General features: G+C 40.2%; 1 protein-coding gene across 1 annotated transcript; it reads right to left on the bottom strand.

The window, feature by feature from the left end:
• Window positions 1-1,381: 1,381 nt before the first annotated feature.
• Window positions 1,382-21,910, bottom strand: EAPP (E2F associated phosphoprotein). Its single transcript, XM_077772718.1, has 6 exons — window positions 21,736-21,910; window positions 16,583-16,764; window positions 14,697-14,792; window positions 13,349-13,466; window positions 10,344-10,457; window positions 1,382-1,951 (listed from the first exon to the last, which is right to left on the bottom strand). The coding sequence occupies exons 2-6, from the start codon at window positions 16,644-16,646 to the stop codon at window positions 1,675-1,677; spliced, it is 669 nt and encodes a 222-aa protein (XP_077628844.1). The 5' UTR covers window positions 16,647-16,764; window positions 21,736-21,910; the 3' UTR covers window positions 1,382-1,674.
• Between the last annotated feature and the right edge of the window lie 2,503 nt (window positions 21,911-24,413).

Here is a 24,413-nt window from a genome sequence, read left to right as displayed (position 1 = left end):
AATGAGGGTACAATGGAAGGGTAGTTTTGGGATCTGGGAAGAAATTGTAGGGTTTGCAATGACAGCAAGTAAAGATGTTGCAAAGCTATAATATGGCAGAAACAAGGTTAAACTAGACTAGTAGCATTACTCTGTAACAGATCATTTGGCAGTATCTTGAAACATTTAAACATCTATCTATACGTAGTTACTGCTTCCAATCAGACATCAGCATATAATAAAATTTATAAAATATGCTATTAAGACATTGGAAATTCCCTAGGAGCAAATTCTTTATCAATTTTTCTGCCTCCACTCAATTCATATGCACACCACAGGCACCGGTTCGTTCTCCTGTGTAGGTTTTAGAAAGTACAGAAGGCAAGCAGTGCGGACAGGTTTTCCCATTTGGAGATTACCATTCTCTGAGGGAGTATGCAGAGGTCCCCCTCAAGCTCTGCTGAGCCCTGACCTCTGTCGGGAATCACTGCTCTAGTGCAATCTCTTCATCTTAGAGATGAGAAAACTGGAACTCAAAGGAAAAGATTTGCCCAAGATCAGTGTGATAGATTCTGAATTAAAATGTATTTCCTGAGGTACCTGGATGGCTCAGTTGGTAGAGCAAGTGACCCTTGATCTGGGGGGGTTGTGAGTTCAAGTCCTAATATTGGGTGTAGAGATTACCTAAAAATGAAATATTTTACATACATACAATGTATTTCCTGGGGCACCTGGCTGGCTCAGTCGGTAGAGCATGAGACTCTATCTTGGGATGGTGGGTTCAAACCCCACAATGGGGGTAAAGATTTTTTTTAACTTTTTTAAATACATATTTTCTGACTTCGTTCCACTCTACTATATCTCTATTAGAATAACAGGAGGACCCTGAATTTCCTCATGTATTTGGAACAAGTCCAATTGTTCTTTTCAAAACCACAGATGCCTGCAATGCAATTTCCCCCAACCTGTCACTAATGACTTTTACATTTATAGCAAAAAAGAAAAAAAAAGAAAAACAGTATCTTGGTTGCTGGCAACAGAACAATTGGTGGGCATAAGAGGCAGCAACAGGGTTTTTAAGTCTAAGGGTGGAGGTTGAGCTCGCTCTTCCTCACTGTAAATTTCTATTTACTGTGTTAATTCACTAAGTTTAGACTACTGTTACTATACAATCCTCTTAGGAAAAGACCTGTATTAATTATTCAAAGCACCTGGCAACATTAACTCCATGGAACTCTAACAGTTGCTAAATAATGTCACTCCACACTAGGGGATGAAGGTAAATAAAGATACTTTTTAGCAAGAACAATAGACAGAAGTCAGGGAAATAGTTTCTAGTTTAATCACACCAAGGGTACATCCAAAATAAAAAAAAAAAAAAAAACACTCTGAAACAGACTACTTAGAACTCCAGAACATTTTAATTCTGAAGAGTTTTAATATTTAAAAAGCCCCCACGGTTTCCAAATGCCCATCAAAAAGGAAAAGAATAATCAGTCCCAACACAACTGGGGGAAAAATTTTCTTAAGGAGGTGGAGGGATGCAGGTTGACAACCATTCTCTACCAAAAAGACAAGCACTGCTTCCTCAAATAACCACTCAGAATGTCACTGGAGAGGAATTAGCAGGAGGAAAAGAAGTGTCCCTATTTGCATTGTATATTGTATTGGGCAATTAAATGCCAACTTAGCTATTTAAGAATGACTTGCTAAAACGTTGAAAAAATGAAAGACTTCGTCCTTGTCATAGACTGCCACTTCAGTGGAACATTCGGTGCACATGACCGGGTGATAGATTTCATCCGCTTCTGCCTCTACCTGCTCTGCAGCATCTTCATGATTAGACCGCATCTTCTTCCGGCCTCGTCGTTTCTTCCTGTTCTCTGGGGTTCTGTATCTTAGAACCTCCTCTTTGTTGACAGAACAATTCATCACAAACATAGCTCTATACTGAGTTTTGTAGGATTCATGCCTAAGAGGAAAAAGAAATGGAGAACTTGGATTCATGTCCTATTTTAACAGGTTGTCCACTTAGATTTTTTTTTTTTTAAAGTGTTTTCAGGGGGGCCTAGGTGGCTTAGTCGGTTAAGCGTCCGACTTTCACTTAGGTCATGATCTCGCGGTTCGTGGGTTCGAGCCCTGCGTTGGGCTCTGTGCTGACTGCCAGCTCAGAGCCTGGAGCCTGTTTCAGAGTCTGTGTCTCCCTCTCTCTCTGACCTTCCCCTGCTCATGCTGTCTCTCGCTGTCTCTCTCTCCCTCTCTCTCTCTCCTAGAAATAAAACATTAAAAAAAATTTTTTTTAAAAAGTGTTTTCAACTGAAGTATAGTTGATACCATGCTATATTAGTTTCAGATGTACAACACAGTGATCTGACAGCTTTACACGCATATATGCTCGCAAGGAGAGTAGCTACCATGTTCCCGTACAATGCTATTACAATATAATCACTGACTATATTCCCTAGGCTGTGCCTTTTTATCCCCGGGACTTATTCTCTCCATACCTATAACTGTATCTCCCACTCCCCTTCCTTCATTTTGGCCATCCCCACTCCCCTCCCCTCTGGCAACCATCAGTTTGTTCTCTGTAATTATGGGTCTGTTTTTGCGTTTTGTCTGTTTATTCACTGTTGTTTTTTAGACTTTACATGTAAGTGAAATCATACAGTATCTTGACTTATTTCTCTTAGCATAATACCCATTGGGTCCATCTATGTTGTCACAAATGACATCCTTTTGATGGCTGAATATTCCACTGTGTATATTACCATACTGTCTGTGTCTGTTTATCAATCACAGGACACTTGGGTTGTTTCCATATCTTGGCTATTATAAATAATACTACAATACACACAAGAGTACATGTACCTTTTCAAATTAGTTTTCATTTTCTTTGGATGAAAACCCAGTGGTGGAATTACTGGATCACAGGTTATTGGTATTTTTAATTTTTTTAGGAATCTCTATACTGTTTTCTACAGCGGCTACACCAATTTACATTCCCACCAACAGTGCACAAGAATTCTTCTTCTCCATATCCTCACCAACACTTATTATATCTTACCTTTTTGATCCTAGCCATTCTGACAAGTGTATGATGATTCCTCACTGTGGCTTTGATTGGCATTTCCATGATGATTAATGATGCTGAGCATCTTTTCATGTGTCTGTTGGACATCTATATGTCTACTTTGGAAAAATCTCTAGTCAGGTACTCTGCCCATTTTTTAATTGGATTATTGGGTTTTCTTGTGTTGAGTTGTATCATTTCTTTACATGTTTTGGATATTAATCCCTTATCAAATGGATCATTTGCAAATATCCTCTCCTATTCGGTAGGTTTTTCATTTTGTTGATGGATTCCTTCATGCACAAAAGGTTTTTATTTTGGTGTAGTTCCAATAGTTTATTTTTGCTTTTATTTTCCTTGCCTTAAGAGACCATTCTAGAAGAATGTTGCTACAGCCGATGTCAAACTACTGCCTATGTTTTCTTCTAGCAGTTTTATGCCTTCAGCTCTCACATTTACATCCTAAATCCACTTTGAGTTTATTTTTGTGTATCGTGTAAGAAAGTGGTTCAGTTTCATTCTTTTGCATGTAGCTCTCCAGTTTTTCTAGCATCATTTATTGAAGAGTCTGTCTTTTCCTACATTGTATATTCTTGCCTATTTGGTTAAAATTTGAGAAAACCAAAAACTTACTGAAATACAACCGAAGTAGAAACATGGGAACAAAATGGAAAATTTAAAGAAATGTTAAGAGTTACTTTAAGAATAGGAAAAAACGGGGGCGCCTGGGTGGCTCAGTCAGTTAAGCATCTGACTCTTGATTTTGGCTCAGGTCATAATCTCACAGTTCATGGAAGCAAGCCCCACGCTGAGCTCTGCACTGAAAGCATGGAGCCTGCTTGGGATTCTCTCTCCCCCCCTCTCTGTGCCCCTCTCCCTCTCTTCCTGAAAATAAACATTAAAAAAAAAAAGGAGTAGAGAAAAACCATGTTAGTAGATAATAAAGAATGAATATATCCTCTTTTCTACTGCTTTATAAGTAATTTTTATCTCCAAAAAAATTTCATTTGCTCTTCAAACTTAGAAAAACAAGAAAAGTTATTAGAAACTTGAGACCTAATGTTTTGACTATCTTTTCACATGGCCTGAGACTGTCCTCCTCTCATTACAATGGATGCCATTCTTGTCACCATTTTAGTAAAAGCTACAGTTTTAAAAGCTTAAGAGCTTCTAGGGGCACCTGGGTGGCTCAGTCAGTTAAGAGTCTGACTTCAGCTCAAGGCACAATCTCATGGTTCGTGAGTTCAAGCCCTACACAGGGCTCTGTGCTGACACTTGGAACCTGGAGCCTGCTTCAGATTCTGTCTCCTTCTCTCTCTCTCTGCCCCTTCCCCACTTGTGCTCTCTCTTTCTCCAAAATAAACATTAAAATATATATATGTTCATAAAAGCTTAAATAAAGAACTTCTGACCTTATAATGCCCACTCTTGGCTTTACCCCAGCAGTCTAAAGGATAGATAATGCTCCTTTTGTTCTCCTCATTTACATAATATTTTCCTAATTCTTTCCCCACTTAATAAGTTGGGTTTTTTCCTTTAAACCTCAGGCAACAGAAGTATCTATCTGGCTAAACATAGTGAACTCAAGTCATACTTTCATTAGTTCCAAATATTGATCGCCACCACCACCATCCACCAGGAATTTAGACTGTGCAAGCTGGTACTTCTCCAGGTAAGACTACAAAAATTTCATTTATACGCCACTGGATGGGAATCCTGTATTAACATGGAACACAATTTTCACCAAGGCCAATTTCTATTGTTAGAACATGAAACAACTTTTGAGTATAGGAACTCTGCAATAACAGTTTAATTTAGAAGAGAAACAACTTAAATACAAAGACATTTTACTTTTTCTTCATCTCGTAAACATGCTCTGGGTATCAATGTATATATAAAAAGCTTATGAATTCTAAGAATTCATATGGAGAGTACAAAAATTAATAGTTGCACATGATCAAAAGTCTCAAGCTAGCTCATAAGGTAAACTATATCTGACTATTCATTAGTTCCTAGAACAAATCCACCACATACATCATCACTTAGTTTCAGTTAACATGATTCAGAACATCAACTAATATGCTAGACATTTTTAAGGCCACAAGAAAGGGGGGGGACTAAAAACTAAAAAGGCAACAGAATATTTGATTAATAGAATGAAGGAAAGAAACACATCATCATCTAACTTGATGGAGAGAAAGCATTTGACGAGGGACACCTGGGTGGCTCAGTCAGTTAAGCATCTGACTTCTGCTCGGATCATGATCTCATGGTTCAGGGGTTTGAGCCCCACATCAGCCTCTGCTGACAGCTTGGATTCTGTGTCTTCCCCTCTCTCTGCCCCTCCCCACTCGTTCTCTCTCCCTCTCAAAAACACATAATAAACATTTAAAAAATAAATAAAAATAAAAGATTTGATGAAATTCAACACCAATTCATGGTAAAAATACCCAATAAACTAAAAATAGAAGGAACTTCTATACAATAAAGGTCATATGTGAAAATTTCACAGCTAACGTCATATTCAAAAATGAAAATTTTTCCCCTACGATCAAGAACAAGACTAAAAAGATCTGCTTTCACCATTTCTATTCAACACAGTACTTAAGTTCTAATCAGATCAATTAGCTAAGAAAAAGAAATAAAAGGCATCCACATCAGAAAGAAACAAGTAAAATAATTCACAGATGACATAATCTTGTATGTAGAAAATTCTGAAGACTGCACAAAAAAACTATTAGAGCTAATAAACTACTTCAGCAAAGTTGCAGGGTACAAAATCAACACACGAAAATCTGTTCGTTTCTATACATGAACAATGACTAATGCAGAAAGGAAAACAGAATAGAAGTGACCATAGGCTGGGACAGGAAGGGGTGGAGAATGGGGAATTTTGTCTAATGGGTACAGAGTTTTTGTTTGCAATGACAAAAACGTTTTAGAAATGGACCGTGGGGACAGCTGCACAGTACTCTGAATGTCGTTCCTGTCACTGAGTTGTACACTTAACACAGCTAAAATGGGGTACAAGAGTACTGCTCTCACCAGTCCTGTTCAGCAGAGCACTGTAAGTCCCAGCAGAGCAATCAGGCAAAACCAGAAACAAAAGGTATCCAAATAGGAAAGAACTAAAATTGTTGCAGTTTGCAGATGACATAATCTACACATAAAATTTTAAAGACTCCACCAAAAATATGTTAAAATAACTATAAAATTCAGTAAAGTTTCAGGATACAAAACCAATTACAGTGGTGCTGGAATGGCTAAGCATCCAAATCTTGATTTCGGCTTAGGTCATGATCTCACGGGTTTGGGATTCTCTATCTCCCCCCCATCTCTCTCTGCCCCTCCCTCACAGACTCTCTCTAGAGAAATAAATAAACTTAAAAAAAATATATTTTAAAGCGGGAGAGAAAGGGTGCCTGGGTGGCTCAGTCAGTTAAGCATCCTACTTCAGCTCAGGTCATGATCTCATGGTCTGTGAGTTCGAGCCCCATGTCTGGAGCCTGCTTCAGATTATGTCTCCCTCTGTCTCCGCCCGTCCCCTGCTCATGCTCTGTCTCTGTCCGTTTCAAAAATAAATAAACATTAAAGAAAAGATTAAAAATAAAAATTATAAAAATCTGCTATCTCTTTATACATTAGCAGTAAACTATCTGAAAAAGAAATTAACAATCCCATTCTTTTTTTTTTTTTTTATTTCTAGGAGAGAGAGACAGCGTGAGCAGGGGAAGGTCAGAGACAGAGGGGGTCACAGACTCTGAAACAGGCTCCAGGCTCTGAGCTGGCAGTCAGCACAGAGCCCGACGCGGGGCTTGAACCCACGAACCGCGAGATCATGACCTAAGCGAAAGTCGGACGCTTAACCGACTAAGCCACCCAGGCGCCCCGAAAGCAATCCCATTCTTGATGGCATCCAAAATAATAAAACACCCGGGAATAAATTTAACCAAGGAGATGAGAGATTTATACAGTAAAAACTGTAAGACATTCATAAAAGAAGATGAAGAAAATACACATAAATGGAAAGATATCCCATGTGCATGCATCCAAAGAATTACTATCGTTGGGCCGCCTGGGTAGCTCAGTCATTTAAGTGTCAGACTTCAGCTCAGGTCATGATCTCATAGTTCATGAGTTCGAGTCCCATATCAGGCTCTCTGCTGTCAGTGCATAGTCTGCTTTGGATTCTCTCCCCACTCCCCACCCTCCACTTCCCCAGTTGTGTTTCCTCTCTCTCTCTCTCTCAAAAATAAACATAAAAAATTTTTTTTTTAATTTTTAAAACATTACTGGGTCACTGGGTGGCTCAGTCAGTTGAGCATTTGACTTTGGCTCAGGTCCATGAGTTCAAGCCCCATGCTCGGCTCAGAGCCTGGAGCCTGCATAGGATTCTGTATCTCCCTCTCTCTCTGCTCCTCCCCCACTCACACTCTGTCTCTGTCTCTCAAAAATTAAAAAAAAATTACTATTGTTAAAATGTCCATTCTACTCAAAGCCTTCTACAGTCAATGCAATCTCAAATAGAAAAAAACCTCAAATTTGTGTGGAATCACAAAAGACCTCAATAGACAAAGCAACCTTGAGAAAGAACAACAAAGCTGGAAGTACCATACTTCCTCATTTCAAACTGTACTACAGAGCTTTGACAATCAGGGTAGCCTAGGTGGCTCAGTCGGTTAAGCGATTAAGCGTCTGATCTCAGCTTAGGTCATGACCTCACAGATCATGAGTTCGAGCCCTGCATCAGGCTCTATGCTAACAGCTCAGGCCTGGAGCCTGGCTTTGGATTCTAGGTCTCCCTGTCTCTGTGCCCCTCCTCTACTCACACTCTGTCTCTCTCTGTCTCTCAAAAATAAACATTAAAAAATTAACAAAACACATTTAAAAGACAACAAAGCTATGATAATCAAAGTAATATGAGACTGGCATAAAAACAGACTCAAAGACCAATGGAACAGAACAGAGAACCCAGAAGTAAATTCATGCATACACGGTCATGTAATATTTGACAAGGGAGCCCAAAATATTCAGTGCCGGAAAGATAATACCTTCAGTCAAAGGTTTTGGAAAAATTCGATAGTCACATGCAAAATAATGAAACTGGACCCTGTCTTACTCCATTCACAAAAATGCATTTCAAATAGCCTGCTTGGGATTCTCTGTCTTCCTCTCTCTCTCCCCTCCCCCACTCATAGTCTCAAAATAAATTAACCTTTTTTTTTTTAAGTTAAAAAACTAATGTAAGTGGGACTCATCAAACTAAAAAGCTTCAGCACATCAAAGAAACAATCAACAAAAGGAAAAGGCAATCTATGGAATGGGAGAAAATATTTGCAAATCCTGTATCTGATAAGGGGTTAATAGGTTAATATTCAAGGAACTCCTACAACTCATTAGCAGAAAAAAAAAATCCATTTAGAAAATGGGCAAAAGACCTGAACATTTTTCCAAAAAAAGAAAAACAAATGACCAACAGGTACATGAAAAGGTGTTCAACATCCTTCTTAATCATCAGGGAAATGCAAATCAAAACGACAGTGAGGCATTCCTGCACATCTGTTAGAATGGCTATTATCAAAAAGAGAAGAGATAACAAACGTGAAACCTTGTGCACTACTGGTGGGAATTTAAATCGGTACAGCCACTATGAAAACAATATGGGGACTTCTCAAAATACTAAAAATATAACTACCATAGGATCCAGCAATCCCACAAAGTGACATCACTATCTCAAAGAGATTATTTGTACCCCTACCTCAGCCAGGTTATAAAGGTCAACATTATGTTGGTTATAAATCAGGGGATAAAGGTCATAAATATGTTGATCTTTGGCTAATAGTTTGGGCCCTTGATACAATGTAATGAAAACAACACTTTAGCTCTGTGGTCTTCTCTCTAAAACCCACTGCAACACAATTCTTAATAACCAAGACAAGGAAACAAGCTGAGTGTCCATGCTCTAAAGAAAACATGGTGTACAGATAAAATGGAAGAGGAGGAGGAGGAGGAAGAGGAGGAGGAGGAGGAAGAAGAGGAGAAGGAAGGAAGAAGATCCTGCCATTTGTGAAAACATGGATGAACCGTGAGAGCATTACACTACATAAGTGAGACAGAAATAGAAAACTACTGAATGATCTCACTTGTATGTGGAATCTAAAAAAAAAAAAAACTGAGGGGCGCCTGGGTGGCTTAGTCGGTTAAGCGTCCGACTTTCGCTTAGGTCATGATCTCGCGGTTCGTGGGTTCGAGCCCCGCGTCGGGCTCTGTGCTGACTGCCAGCTCAGCGCCTGGAGCCTGTTTCAGTCTGTGACTCCCTCTCTCTCTGACCCTCCCCTGCTCACACTGTCTCTCTCTCTCTCTCCTAGAAATAAATAAAACATTTTTAAAAAAAAAAAAAGAAAAGAAAAAATAAAAATAAAAATAAAAATAAAAAAAAAACTGAACTCCCAAACAAAGAGAGTAGATTTGTGGTAGGTGGGGGAAGGTGGGGGAAGGGGAAGAGAGTCAAATGGTACAAACTTCCAGTTATAAGATGAAGAAGGTATGGGGTTGTAATATTGTTTAAATAGTTAACAATATTGTACTACGTACTTGAAAGTTGCTCAGAGAGTAGATCTTAAAAGTTCTCAACATACACACATACAAAAGGTATTAAATTTTTAAATGGTCTAGTTGACAAAAAATAGACTATACAAATAATGGACTCTTTAATTTAAAAAATGTTAGTGGTTAAAATAGGACATTTTATGTTATATGTACTTTATATAATGTTTTTAAAAATAGTGTATTTGAGGGGCACCTGGGTGTCTCAGTCAGTTGAGCATCCGACTTCAGGTTAGTACATGATCTCACAGTTTGTGAATTGGAGCCCTCCCTCGGGCTCACTACTCTCAGTGCAGAGCCCCCTTCAGATCCTCTGTCCCCCTCTCTATCTGCCCATCCCCGTTCGTTCTCGTTCTCTCTCTCTCTCTCTCTCTCAAAAATAAGTAAAACATTTTTAAAAAGTGTATTTGAGAGATTATGTCATTCCACAACATATATGCAGTTTCACGAATCCGTGTCAATAATGGTTAAGTGTTTTATTAAAAAACTACTTAGAACTACATATAACCAAAAGTATTTGTATGAAGATTAGTCATATAGCAGCAAGGATATAAAAGGACAGAACTTTATTAGAATTCCTAAGTATATACTTCAAAAGTCTATTTCTGATTTAAACAAAAGACCACCAAGTTGTTTTTCATCGTGTGCATGTGTGGGTGTGTGTGTGTTGTTACCCTTTACCCGTTACCTTTGGCAATCAAGACATAGTGTGGTCATGCAGGCAGGGCAATTCAAGACAGCATCACTATTTGGAACAGGCTGTTGTTGTTGGTGTGGCCTCTGTATTCCAAAACCATGGTAGCTAGAACAGAAAAAGAAAGGGGAGGGGGGTGCACATTAAAGCCAGATCTTGAGGTCTTTTTCTTTTTTCTTTTAAGGAGGCTCCACTCCTGGGGCGCCTGGGTGGCTCAGTCGGTTAAGAGTCCAACTTCGGCTCAGGTCATGATCTCACGGTTCATGGGCTCAAGCCCCGCATCGGGCTCTGTGCTGACAGCTAGCTCAGAGCCTGGAGACTGTTTCAGGTTCTGTGTCTCCCTCTCTCTGACCCTCCCCTGCTCACGCTATCTCTATCTCTCTCTCTCTCAGAAATAAAACATTAAAAAAAAATTTTTTAATAATAAAACAGTAAAAAAAAAAAAAAAAGAGTCTCCACTCCTAATGTGGGGCTCACAACCCCAAGATTAAGAGTCACATGCTCTATGGAACTGAGCCAGCCAGGCACCCCCAAGATCTTGATTTCTAATGCCACTCTCCAATAAAAGAAACAAGTACTCCTAAGAGAATTAACTGATTCTAGGAATGAGGCCTACAAGATGAACCTGGAGCATCTTATGGTGCCAGAAAGTAAAGAAGTGCTCAAAATGAACAATGAGGTAGGATTCAAGGGGGCACAGAAGTCAAGTCAAAGAGCTTCCAATGGGCAAAGCTGAAACAATTAGAACAACAAAATAATGTAGTACTGGATTATAACCTGAAGTATAAGTAAATAGCCTGAGGCCACTCTGATATAAATGACCAAATGAATGAATGAATGAATGAATGAAGAACAGACAAATATCCCATACAGAAGAATAATTAATAAAGATACTCTTTCCTCAAGAAGTGGAGCATAACCCCCTACTCCACAAGTTTGGGCTGCACATAGTGACTTCCTTCCAAAGAGTACAATATGGAAAGGAGGGGTAGAGGGTAACTTTACAGCAGAGAAAACTGACAAACACTTCCACACCATGGCGATCAAGATCAGTATTAACAATCATAAATCACAACGACACTACATGCCCTTGATTACAAAATGGTGAAAACTACACTTTCTCTCTGTGGTCTTCCTCCCCAAAACTCATAATCCCAGTCTAATCATTAGAAAAACATCAGACAAATTCCAATAGAGGGGTTTCCTGTAACATATCTGACCACTACTCCTGAAAAATGTTAAGGTCATCAAAACCAAGGAAAGTCTAAAAACTGTCAGAGCCAAGAAGACCCTAAAGAGATATGACAATTAAAAGTAACATGGTATCCTGGATGGTATCTTGGAACGGAAAATGGACAGTAGGTAAAAAGTAAGGAAATGTGAATAAAATGTGGACCTTAGTTTATAATAATGTATAAATACTAGTTCATTAATTGTGACACATGTGCCATATTAACATAACACGTTAACAACAAGTGAAACTGTGGGGGGGTGGGTGTTGTGGTAGGGTACATGAGAACTCTGTATTATTAGCTCAATTTCTGTAAATCTAAAATTCTTCTAAAAGAATAGTCCATTAATTTGAAAAACAAGTATGTAAGCTCTAAGTGCCTAAGGATTTTGGTCTGTTTTGTTCCTTGTATTTCAAGAATACAGAACAGAGTTTGGTATGTAAGTGTTCAATAAATATTCACTGACTGCAAAAATATAGTAAGAATCTACTTATGAAAGTACTAAAGTATGAAAGTATATATTCTTAAAAGGGACTTATGGTAAACTCCTAAAACCTGCACAACAAAAGGTAAATCATGTGGCATTACTTTCTAAATCCTTTAAATGTCTCTGGGGAAAAATACTGAAAACATGTAGTACATATTTTAAAACTGTTGTTAAATGCTTCCAATGCTTAACAGATTTCAAAACCCAAACCCATGAAAGTAATTTATTCATTCAATAGCTACTTAATGATAGCCCATTTTACAAAGTGCAAGATGCTTGGGATATAGCAGTGAACTGACAGGCATCATCACTGCCCATATGATACTTAAAATGTAGTGAGTTCATTATTTTAAGTTGGTTCTGTGGTCTTAAAAGGCCACTGCTTGATGGAGGAATGTGATTAAGTCAATAAAATGTTATTTCTTCTCAAGATTATACAACAAAAGGGGTGCCTGGCTGGCTCGGACAGCAGAACATGCAACTCTTGATCTCAGGGTCCTGAGTTCAAGCCCAATTGGGGGTAGAGTTTATTTTTTAAAAATTGTTTTTTAAAGATTAGATAACAATGGAGATACATTCCATCTTACCTCACTGACAAATTCTGTTACCAGAATCAAGAGCTGCACTGTAATTTCCTTAACTATCTGTAGCACTTAAAATGTTCATTTTACACTGGGGATAATCAAAAACTATTCATGGGGCAGGGGCGCCTGGGTGGCTCAGTCGGTTGAACATCCAACTTCGGCTCAGGTCATAATCTCACAGTTCGTGAGTTCAAGCCCCACATCAAGCTTTGCGCTGACAATGCAGAGCCTGTTTCAGATTCTCTCTCAAAAATAAATAAACATTAAAAAAATGTATATATATATTCATTAGGGGCACCAAGTTGGCTTAGTTGGTTAAGTGTCCAACTTCAGCTCAGGTCATGATCTCATAATTTTTGAGTTCGAGCCCTGTATCAGGCTCTCTGCTGTCAGCCACAGAGCCCACTTCAGATCCTCTGATCCCTCCCCCATGTGCACATGTGTGAGCGCGCGCACACACACACACACACTCTCTCTCTCTCAAAAATAAACACAAGATTTAAAAATAAATCACCTGAATGAAATTTTCTGGTAATTTTCAAAGTAAACAATTCAGCGGTTTTTTCCTCAAAATGTTTAACATATGTCCATATGAACATATACACGTACATTCAAAATGTGAACGTTGTAAAAATCATCTTTAAACCATTTTTCTCTAAAGATTCTAAATATTAAATATTAAAGTTAAGTTCTTACCCTCTTCTCTGTGCATCAACCCAGGCCTGATCTCTGTTATCTTTCTCAGGATCGTATAGTAATTCACCATTTGTTGGAATCCTGTGTCGTTTCTTCTTTTTCTTCTTGGTCACCTGTGCTAATTTTGAAAATGTTAAGGATATGGCTAGGTATCATGCCTAAAGTACACACCTTTCTAATACAGAATGTACAATCCTCAGCTACTTTTTTCTATTTCCCTAAAAAAAAATTTTTAACTATTCCTCCAAATAATGTTCTTATCCAATTAACAAGGCATCAGGGCATTTGGGTCGCTCAGTCAACTAAGCATCCAGCTCTTGATTTCAGCAGAGGTCATGATCTTACCATTTGTGGGTTCAAGTACCAGGTCAGATTGGAATTCTCTCCCTCCCTTCCCCTCTGCACCTACCCTGTGTGAGCATCAAAATAAATAAATAAACTTAAAAAAAAAAAAAAAAACCATGGCATTAAAATGAAGGTGACAGAGGAGGCAAAAATTGTTTCTTCACTAAAAACTGTTATCTCAATTNTAAAAAAAGAATATTTACTGAAAAAAAAAAGAAAGAAAAACTGTTATCTCAAGAACTGAATTAAAATAAAGAGAATTCAGAGCCTCAGAAAGGTCCCTCAAAGGGAGCCAAGATTAGAAACTTTTTGATGTATAAATTCTCAAAAAGTTCCTATATATAAAATGCTAGTGAAATCAGAATAAAAATATTTTAAGAATGAATGAAAAAACACTACCATCATCCATATACACTAGACTTTTAAAATGTACTTAGGTTAATACTTAGGTAATAATACATAAATATATAAAATTGTTTCTTTACCATAGAAATGTTGTCTGTGTATTCCAGTGTAACTACTGATATAATTTATAATTAAATTAGCTGTAATTCTTATATTCACCTTTGCTCAGATTTTAAAGCCTCTAAAGTACAGAGGCTGATAAAAAAGCAACCAGTTAGAAAAAATTCTGCAAAATATAAAGTATAAGTTTCTAAATTTCCTGTAAAAATATAGAAACTATTTGCAGGTGTGAAAGCAAATGCTGCTACACTAAGGAACCTTAAGGAAGCGTGGGGCCAAGAGCCCTGAGGAAGCAGGGGCTGAGTCGGGACACGCTGTCCCTCTCCCTGGGCATGCCCATGCGGCACCCTCGCTGGCCCCATGGCCTCGTATGTGCATTCCCATCTGTCCTTATTCATCATTCCTGCTTTTGTTTTCACATCAATGGCCTACCATTTTTCAGAAGATAAAACTCGGAGGGAAATCCTAATATCCAATAATTGTTAGGTAAACGTTTCTTCCATGAAATGTTACTAAGTCTAGTAAACATGCTACTTACCTGTTTTGTCTTCATCCTCAGAATCAGAATCAAAATATATATCATCGTAGTACTTGGTCACAGCTGTTCCAACTTTTCCAGTTCCCGAAGAAGACCCTAATTACATAAGGGAAGTTTACGCACTAACCCATACGTTACTGACAAGAAAAAAAAACTCAGTATATTCTTTTATCACCTCAAAGTACTATCAGCTCATTCCCAATCTCATCTGGATGGAAAAATACTTTCACATCAATGACTTACTGAATGTCTGTGCCCTGTGCAATTACAGAGAACTGTAATTGTTAATTAAGAAATTGATTAAGGGGCACCTGGGTGGCTTAGTCAGTTAAGCGTCTGACTTTCGCTTAGGTCATGATCTCGCGGTTCGTGGGTTCAAGCCCCGCGTCGGGCTCTGTGCTGACTGCCAGCTCAGAGCCTGGAGCCTGTTTCAGTCTGTGACTCCCTCTCTCTCTGACCCTCCCCTGCTCACACTGTCTCTCTCTCTCCTAGAAATAGATAAAAATATTTAAAAAAAAATTTTTTTAAAAAAAGAAATTAAGTATTCCAAATCATGAGAAAATTATCCTCCAGCCCTTCCCACAAATCTAATTCCATCAAAGACTCTATTTCCAGATTGCCACCATATATGTCTCTACCTTTCAGCCATGCAGTACACTGGGAAGAACAGGGTCTAAACATCTTGTTATAAGGGACCTCCGGGGAAAGAGGGTAACAGCCCTAAAGAGAGGCAGGGGGAATGATTCAAGAACACATTCTTCCTCTCCTCACTTGTGCCTAGTGCCAGGGCTCATGCTATATTCATGTCATATGCTTGTGTCCTGAATTCTTCCCCTTAATTAACATATGCTTTTTTTGCTTTTATTATTTTTATATATGCTTTCAGTTCCTAGCAGTTAAGACATAGCATATTGGCATGGAAACCAAAGCTAAGGCACCAATCGGTTTTTGCATCAAGTACACTTCACATAAAGACAAAATATCAAAATGAAGAATGTTTCACTACTACAATGACACAATTTGTGGTGACATATTCAGTGTGCCCTCATCAGTGCTATGTAACTCTAAAAATACCTCTCTAAGCTTGTGTGTCTTTTTCTTTTTTTCTTTTTTATCCTGAGGTAAAAATTACAAAAGGAGGGAGTTCTGAGTGGTTCAGTCAGTTAAGCGTCTGACTCTTGATTTAGGCTCAGGTCTTATTTATTTTGAGAGAGAGAGAGAGGAGAGAGTGAGTGAGTGCACACGAGGGAGTGGGACATAGAAAGTGAGGGAGGAGAATCACAAGTAGGTTCCAAGCTCTCAGCGCAGAGCCAGACTTGGGGCTCGATGTCACGAACCATGAGATCATGATCTGAACCAAAATGGAATCAGAACATTCAACCAACTGAACCGCCCAAGCACCCCATAAATAAACCCCCCAAAAAAAATTACAAAAGGAAATCACATTTAAACAATACTAAATAGTGTCATTTCAACAACACCGGAAAATTCTTCATTAGTCATCAAAAAAACTATGCTCAGGTTGCCAAATATTTATTCATTCACTCAGTAAATATTTAATGAGCGCCTACTCAATGCTGGGGACACAACAGGGCACAAAGAAGATTCCTGCCCTTGTAAAGCTTAGAAAAATATCTATATGAGGGGCGCCTGGATGGCTTAGTCGGTTAAGCATCTGACTTCAGCTCAGGTCATGATCTCACGGTTTGTGAGCTGAAGCCCTGCATCAGGTTCTGTGCTGACAGCTCAGAGCCTGGAGCCTACTTCAGGTTCTGTGTCTCCCACTCTCTCTGCCCCTCTCCCGCTCATGCTCTGTCTCTCAAGAGTGAATAAACATTAAGGGAAAAAAAAAAAGAAAAGAAAAAAATGAAAATCTAAAAGTTTACCTGTTTCCAGAGAGGATAACTTGTCCTCCATTGTTTTTATGGTGGAATTTAATTCGGCTTCCATTTCTTTTTCAAATTCATCTTCACTAGATGATTCATTTTCTCCAGTAAGACATTCTCTGATGAGTTTTCATTTTTGGTCAGGAGTTCCATGTAGAAGCACATCCACTTCATCTTCAGAACTAGTATACATTTAAATCACAAGGCATATGAACACTAAAGAACTGTAATAACTTATAACTCCCATCATCTCATTGCCCAACAACTTTAAGATTTACAAGGTTGCATTTATCTGTCATATTACATATAGCTATTCTCATTTAAAGATCAACCCTTTCTGCATATTTCCAAATACACTTTTAATGTCTGCATAACATTTCCTCTTATAGATGCTGTACATTTATTTCTAACTCTTTGCTATTATGTTACAATGAATATCTCTGTAGAGTACATGTAATTTTCTGTTGATTTACTTAGGATAATGTCTAGAATGAGACATACAAGCATCTTTCTGGCTTCTTGAATCATCACACTGTTTCACTGTTATTCCAAAAGTTTTGCACCAATTCATAATTCCATTAGCAATGAAAAGTTTACTCCACAGAACTAGGAGTTTTTTTAAAACTCTGAGTACTTAAGGGGCGCCTGGGTGGCTTAGTCGGTTAAGCATCCGACTTTCGCTTAGGTCATGATCTCACGGTTCGTGGGTTCGAGCCCCGCATCGGGCTCTGTGCGGACTGCCAGCTCAGAGCCTGGAGCCTGTTTCAGTCTGTGACTCCCTCTCTCTCTGACCCTCCCCGGCTCACGCTGTCTCTCTCTCTGTCTCCTAGAAATAAATAAACATTAAAAAAAAAAAAAAACTCTGAGTACTTAAATAAAACTTAGTATATGTAACTAATATATAGCCAATATACCTACACAAAATGTTAACAGATAGTAATTAGATATTACAGTTTAAAAGTTACAAAGCTACAGAGAACTATTAAGAGAAAGTTATATTATAAATTCTCCTGAGCAATTACTGCCAATTTACTCGGCCTTTTGCACCTGTCCCCATCAATAACAATATGACAGGAGGGCACCTGAGTGCCTCAGTCATTAAGCATCCAACTCTTGATTTCAGCTCAGGTCACGATCTCACAATTTGGGACTTTGAGCTCTGCACTCAGTGCAGAGTCTCCTGTGGACTCTCTGCCCATCCACCACTCTCTCTCGAAATAAACTTTAAAAAAATGTTTTTGATAAACAACAGCATGACAGGGGCAACTGGGTGGCCCAGTCGGTTGAGTGCCCGACTTCAGCTCAAGTCATGATCTCATACTTCGTGAGTTTGAGCTCTATGCTGACAGATCAGAGCCTGGAGCCTGCTTCGAATTCTGTGTCTCCCTATCTGCCCCTCCCCCACTCACTGTCTTTCTCCCTCTCTCTCGAAATAAACATTAAAAATAATAATAATAAATAAATAGATAACAGTATGACAGAATTAAACTAGATATCAGAAAGAACAAAATGTGATCAAAATGAGTGAAATGCCTAAGATATTTCTAATATAATCACCAATTCATAAATAATGTTCAATGACTTGTGGTCTGATGAACAGTTACAGACTACCCCCGGTTTTTGTTTCTCTATTTTCTTCTTCTAGAACAATGCCTTTGAGCCGAGCTGAAGGTAAGTCAGAAAAATGCAATTCAGGGGCGCCTGGGTGGCTTAGTCGGTTAAGCGTCCGACTTTCACTTAGGTCATGATCTTGCGGTTCGTGGGTTCAAGCCCCGCGTCGGGCTCTGTGCTGACTGCCAGCTCGGAGCCTGGAGCCTGTTTCAGTCTGTGACTCCCTCTCTCTCTGACCCTCCCCTGTTCACGCTGTCTCTCTCTCTCCTAGAAATAAATAAAAAAAACATTTAAAAAAAAAAATGCAATTCACACCAATCAAGGTTGCTAGTGATAGAGGCCTTAGCCGGATTCTACTCTCAAGAGAATTCCCCACCTAACATTCCGCATCCTGACCAGCCTGCTGCCTTTCTCCAGCACCACAATATTTGTTTGGGTTCTCTTTTAACTCTGTCTGTTCCACCTTATCCTAAGGATCTCCAGACCTCCAAACTCTTCCATTTCCATCCAGCCTTAATCCTGCTGCCAGAATGTTATTCCTAAAGAACTCTCATCATACCCAAAGCCAATTCCCAAAGAAATCATTCATAGCCAAGCCTCTGAACACAGCATTCAAAAAAGCCTTCCCCATTTGGTTTCAACTTATCTTTTCAACATTACCTCTCACCCGTGAACTACACCAGAGGTCTCCAATGGGGAGCATTTTGTCCTCCAGGGAATCTATGGCATAGCTAGAGACATTTTTGATTACCACTACTTGGGGCAGGGGGTGGAGGAGGGGCTACTGGCTTCTAGTGGGTAGAGGTCAGGGATGCTGCTAAACATCCTATAATGCACAGAACAAGCTCCTCAACAGAGAATTATCCAATCCAAGATGTCAACGCTACCAAAGATGAGAAACTCTGATCTATCCTATATTCAAGTGTTTCCAAAGTGTGGAATGTAGATTATCTCAGGAGTACCAGGATAGACAGACCACTAAATAACTTTGAAGCCATTGCTGGTGGGAATGGCAAATGATATAGCTTCTATAGAAAGCAGTTTGACAGTTTCTAATAAAACTAACCATGCAACGACCATACAATCCAGCAATCACCCTCCTGGGCATTTATCCCAGAAAACTAAAAACTGATATTCACACAAAAACCTCTACATGAGTGTTTATAAACGCTTTATTCACAAGAGTCAAAACTAGAAACAATTAGACATCCTTCAATAAGGGAATGGTTAAGGGGCGCCGGGGTAGCTCAGTGAGCTGAGCAACAGACTCTTGATTTCGGCTCAGGTCATGATCCCAGGGTCACGAGATAGAGCCCTGCGTGGGATCTGCACTGAGTATGGAGTCTGCTTATGATTCATTCTCTCTCTCTTTCTCTCTGCCCCTCCCCCCACTCTGCCCTAAAATTTAAAAAATATTTTTAAAAATTTTAAATAAGGGAATGGTTAAAACAAATGTGAAATAGTACTCAGCAATAAAAAAGGAATGACTTACTGACACCTGCAACACTGTGGATGAACCTGAAGGAATTATGCTGAATGAAAAAAACCAATCCCAAAAGGTTACATACTGCAGGATTCCATTTACATAATATTCTTGAAAAGGACAAAATTATAGAAGTGGAGAATAGACAGTAGTTACCAGCAGTTAAGTACTGCACCGGGGAGAGGGGGAACGAAGTGAGCAATGAGGGATCCTTCTGGTAATGGAAATGTTCTATATCTTGACCATATTAATGTCGATATCCCAGTTGTGATATTCAAGTTTTGTAAAATATGTTAACATTGAGGGGAAAATGGTTGGAGGAAACACAGAATCCCTCTGTATTATTTTTTAACTTTTCTAATAGCATAATTTACTGTCACAAATACATGCATTTAAATATACAGTTAGGGCGCCTGGGTGGCTCAGTCAGTTAAGCATGCAATTTGGTTTCGGCTCAGGTCATGATCTCGCAGTTAGTGAGATCAAGCCCTAAATTGGAGCCCTGCACTGGCATCATGGAGCCTGCTTGGGATTCTGTCTCTCTGCCTCTCTGCCCCTCTCACTCATTCTCTCTCTCTCAAAATATATAAACATTTTTTAAAAAGAAATTTAACCCGAAAACATCTAGTATTTGTTTATTTGAGAGAGAGAGAAAAAAGGCATGAAAGGGGCAAAGAGAAAGAAGCCCAAGCAGGCTCCGTGCTGTCACCGGCAGACCCCAACTGAGGGCTTGATCTCACCAACCATGAGATCGTGACTGAGCCGAAATTAAGAGCCTGATGCCTAACCAAGTGAGCCACCCAGGCACCCCAACCTATGGAAAAGTATTAAATAAAGAGCTACAGGGGTGAATATGGAGACGGTAATGGCTAAATACCTCAAGTCCAGGAAATACTGCTATATTCCAATCAAACTGAATTACTAATTGATACACCTTTCACAGACCAGACCCATTAATTGAAACTCCTTTTCTCAGGCAATCTTGTAATCTATCCTTACTCCCCACAAGAGAAATCTTCACAGCAGTCCAATCTACCAAGCCTACAACCCCTCCCCAGGATAACAGGAAGAAACATTACGATGGAAGGAAGGGCAGTTTCACTGAAAGCTTAGTTGGACAGAATGTTCTGGAATTTATGAATAGGATCTGCTGCCAGCTTTAAAAAATGGATAAATTTGCCTGGAACTCTCTTGCCAAAATAACTACAAGCTTCCCCCAGGTAGGATTAATCCCTCCTTTCTGGAAATTCCCACAGAATTTGATCTGTGCCTATCTCAGGTGATTGTTTCCTACAATGCTCTTCTGAGGTACATACTTCTTTCCATGATATATATCTTCCGAGATACGTGTCGGATGACCTCTACTATCCTGCAAGCCTGTAGAAAACCGCAGCCCAGAGTAAGCATGTAACAGGGGTTCAAAAAAGGCCTGCTGAATATTCCCTTATTTCTGTTTACGGTAGTTTCATCTTCAAGACCGTCACTTCCCATTAAGTCCCAGAAGCCTCACAACATATTTAAGATGTAGTTATTATACTGCCTTTTTCTGCTATTTTGGAGAGAGCGGGCGTGAGCGGGGATGGGGGGCAGGGAGAGAGTCTTAAACCGGCTCCACTCCCAGCGCTGCGCCCAACATAGAAGGATCTCAGGACTCTGAGATTACGACCTGAGGGGAAATCAAGAGTACCGAGGCTTAACTGACTGGGCCACCCGGGAGCCCCTATTATATTTCCCTTTTTTGATGAGCAAAAGGAGGATAAGTGACTTGCCTTCAGGCATACTGCTAGCAAGCTGCAGAGGCAGGATTCGATCCCAAGGGTTTTGAAGACTCACTCCAGAATATCTCTGTTCCCCACGCGGGTGTCGGCCCCGCCTCCCCCGGGGCTCCCCGACCTCACCAGAACCCGCCTTGGCGTCGCACAGGACACAGCGGGGCGCAAGAGGGGCACAGGTCCTGGGCCGAGGGTCCCCCCAGGGCCTGGCAGGCGCAGCGAATGTAGAAAGCTAAAGCCTGGCCTCGTCCCGAAGCTTCGGGGGCCGGGCCGGGGCAGGGGCCCACCTGCTCAAAGCTGGCTCCTCGTCGCTAGGCTCCTCAAGAGCGTACGGGTCATAGTCATCCTGGGGCCGGTTCATGGTGGCCTGTACCCTCGATCACCATGTACAAACGGCGGGTCAGTATTTGTTTACTCCGCAGGCGGCTCCGCTAAAGCGTCTGGAGCTCACTTCCGCCCGCACTTCCGTGCCCTCCCTGCGCGCCTGCGCAGACCGTCCTGGTGAGAGGGCGGGGTGAAAGGACGAGCCGTGCAGTCCACCACAGCCGTCCGCTGCCTACGCCTACCTGGAAAGAGCCACCTTAGTACCGAAAATAGTAATTGGCACCCTAAGAAGTAGCAGTCTCTGAGACGAGCGCCCTATGTGCAGTGTCTCACGTCGTGATGTGAAGGAGCAAGAATGCTAGATGCTGAGGAACATGCGGCACATAACAAAAGCTCTTTAGGATCCTCAGTAATTTCTAAGAGTGTAAAGGAGTCCTTAGACCAAAAAGTTTTGAGAACTCTGTTAGAGAGACAATTCAGCTGGTGCCTGGAAATAAGAACCTCCGTTCTGGAGGACTGTTACCTGCTGTGACAGAAAGGAGGAGATAAGGTCTCTAGATTGGTAACTTCTATTCTTGTGTCATTCTTTTGGGAGGATTAAGAGTTATTTTTAATTTCATTTTATTGTATCTTTGGAACTTGAAGATTTCTTCCATTGAAGTAGTTATTTATAGTTGCCTGCTCAGTAATTAAGAACTATAAAGTGAACGTGTGGGAAGCTTGAATTCTTTCCTAGGTTCGTTACTGATTTGCTCTAGAGCCTTGGGCAAGTACGTAAGTAATGGGTCTTATGTTGGTTTCCTTGTTTATAAAATGACATTAAGGATAAAATAACTCACACTTTTACTCCTATACTAAGAGAAACTTTGTCCCAGTCTGTCCTCTCCCTGTCCCTCCATCAGGACCTGCACTTACTCCTTCTACACCGGAGAGTCACCAGCAGTGTGCTGTCTGCCTTCCTGGAGAACCCCATACTCCATGAAGTGGGCCAGGCCTTGCCTGTACCCCCTCTAGAAAGAAAAATTTTGTAACTATGAAATGGTATCTACTAGTGTTAGTTACAATAATAAGGAATACCCTTAAGTTTAGATTCGACTATTTAAATTTTTTTTTTTTTTTCTAGGAGAGAGAGAGAGAGAGAGACAGCGTGAGCAGGGGAGGGTCAGAGAGGGAGTCACAGACTGAAACAGGCTCCAGGCTCTGAGCTGGCAGTCAGCACAGAGCCTGACGCGGGGCTCGAACCCATGAACCGCGAGATCATGACCTAAGCGAAAGTTGGACGCTTAACCAACTAAGCCACCCAGGCGCCCCAAGATTCGACTATTTAAAATGGAATCCTATTAGGGACGCCTGGCTGGCTCAGTCAGTGGAGCATGTGACTCTTTAATCTTGCAGTCATGAGTTCAAGCCCAACGTTGGGCCTGGTGCTTACATAAAAACATAAAATTCAGGGCACCTAGGTGGCTCAGTCAGTTAAGCATCCACCTTTGGCTCAGGTCATGAACTTGAGGTTTGTGAGTTCGAGCTCTGAGTGGGGCTCTGTGCTGACAGCTCAGAGCCTGGAGCCTGCTTCAGATTCTGTGTCTCCCTCTCTGTGTCTTCCTCCCCCACTCTCACTCTCTTTGTCTTTCTCTCTCTCAGGAAAAAAAAAGGCTTAAAATATTTTTTTAATAAAATATAATAAAATCTTGAGAGGTGCCTGGGTGGCCCAGTTGGGTAAATGTCCGACTCTTGGCTTCAACTCAGGTCATGACCTCACAGTTCATGAGCTCAAGCCACACATGATAACTGTGGAGCCACCTTGGGATTTTCTCTCTCCCTCCTCTCTCTCTGCCCCACCCCCTCTTTCTCTCTCTCAAAATAAATAAATAAACTTTAAAAAATTTTTTAATAAATAAATAAGGGTCACCTAAGTGGCTCAGTCATTTAAGCGTCCGACTTCAGCTCAGGTCATGATCTCAGTTCGTGGGTCAGAGCCCTATATCGGGTTCTATGCTGACAGAGCCTGGAGCCTGCTTCAGATTCTGTGTCTCCCTTTCTCTCTGCCCTCCCCCGGTTGTGCGCTCTCTCTCTCTCTCTCAAAAATGAATAAACTTTTTTAAAAATTGTTTTCAATAATTAGTAAAATCTTTATAAAACAAAACCACACCATGATATGACTTCACATCCTCTAGGTGGCTTTAATCAAAAAGATCGTGTTGCCAGAGATGTGGAGAAATTGGAACCCTCATATAGTGTCTGCAGGAATGTAAAATGGTGCAGCCACTTGGGAACACAGTCTGGCAGTTTCTCAAAAGGTTGAACATAGAATTACCAAGTGGCCCAGCAATTCCACGCCTAAGGAATGAGTCAGAAAGAGAAAGGAAAACATGTTCACACAAAAACTTATACATACATGTTCATAACAGCATTATTCATAATAGGCAGAATGTGGAAACAAACCAAATGTCTGTCCACTGGTGAATGGATACATCGGTGTGGCGTATCCATACAGTGAAATATTATTTAGCAATAAAAAAGAATGAAGTGCTGATTCAATTATAACATGAATGAACTTGAAACGTTATACTAAGTGAAGAAAGCCAGACAGAAGAGGCCACCTATTATCTGATTCCTTTTTTTTTTTTTTTTTTTTTTTTGT

Source organism: Crocuta crocuta, unplaced genomic scaffold (genome assembly GCF_008692635.1).
Source record: "Crocuta crocuta isolate KB4526 unplaced genomic scaffold, BGI_CrCroc_1.0 scaffold116, whole genome shotgun sequence".
Taxonomy (NCBI): Eukaryota; Metazoa; Chordata; class Mammalia; order Carnivora; family Hyaenidae; genus Crocuta; species Crocuta crocuta.
Note: the sequence above shows the minus strand (reverse complement) of the source record. Positions and strands in the feature narration are given on the sequence as shown.

Bases quoted from the DNA above. Each gene is read 5' to 3' on its own strand.
- EAPP (XM_077772718.1), bottom strand. From the start codon at position 16,646: ATGGAAGCCGAATTAAATTCCACCATAAAAACAATGGAGGACAAGTTA. The intron at 14,793-16,582 runs GTAAACTTTTAG...TTATGTAATTAG, and splicing joins GTTATCCTCTCTGGAAACAG to GGTCTTCTTCGGGAACTGGA. The intron at 10,458-13,348 runs GTAAGAACTTAA...TTTCTGTTCTAG, and splicing joins GTTGATGCACAGAGAAGAGG to CTACCATGGTTTTGGAATAC.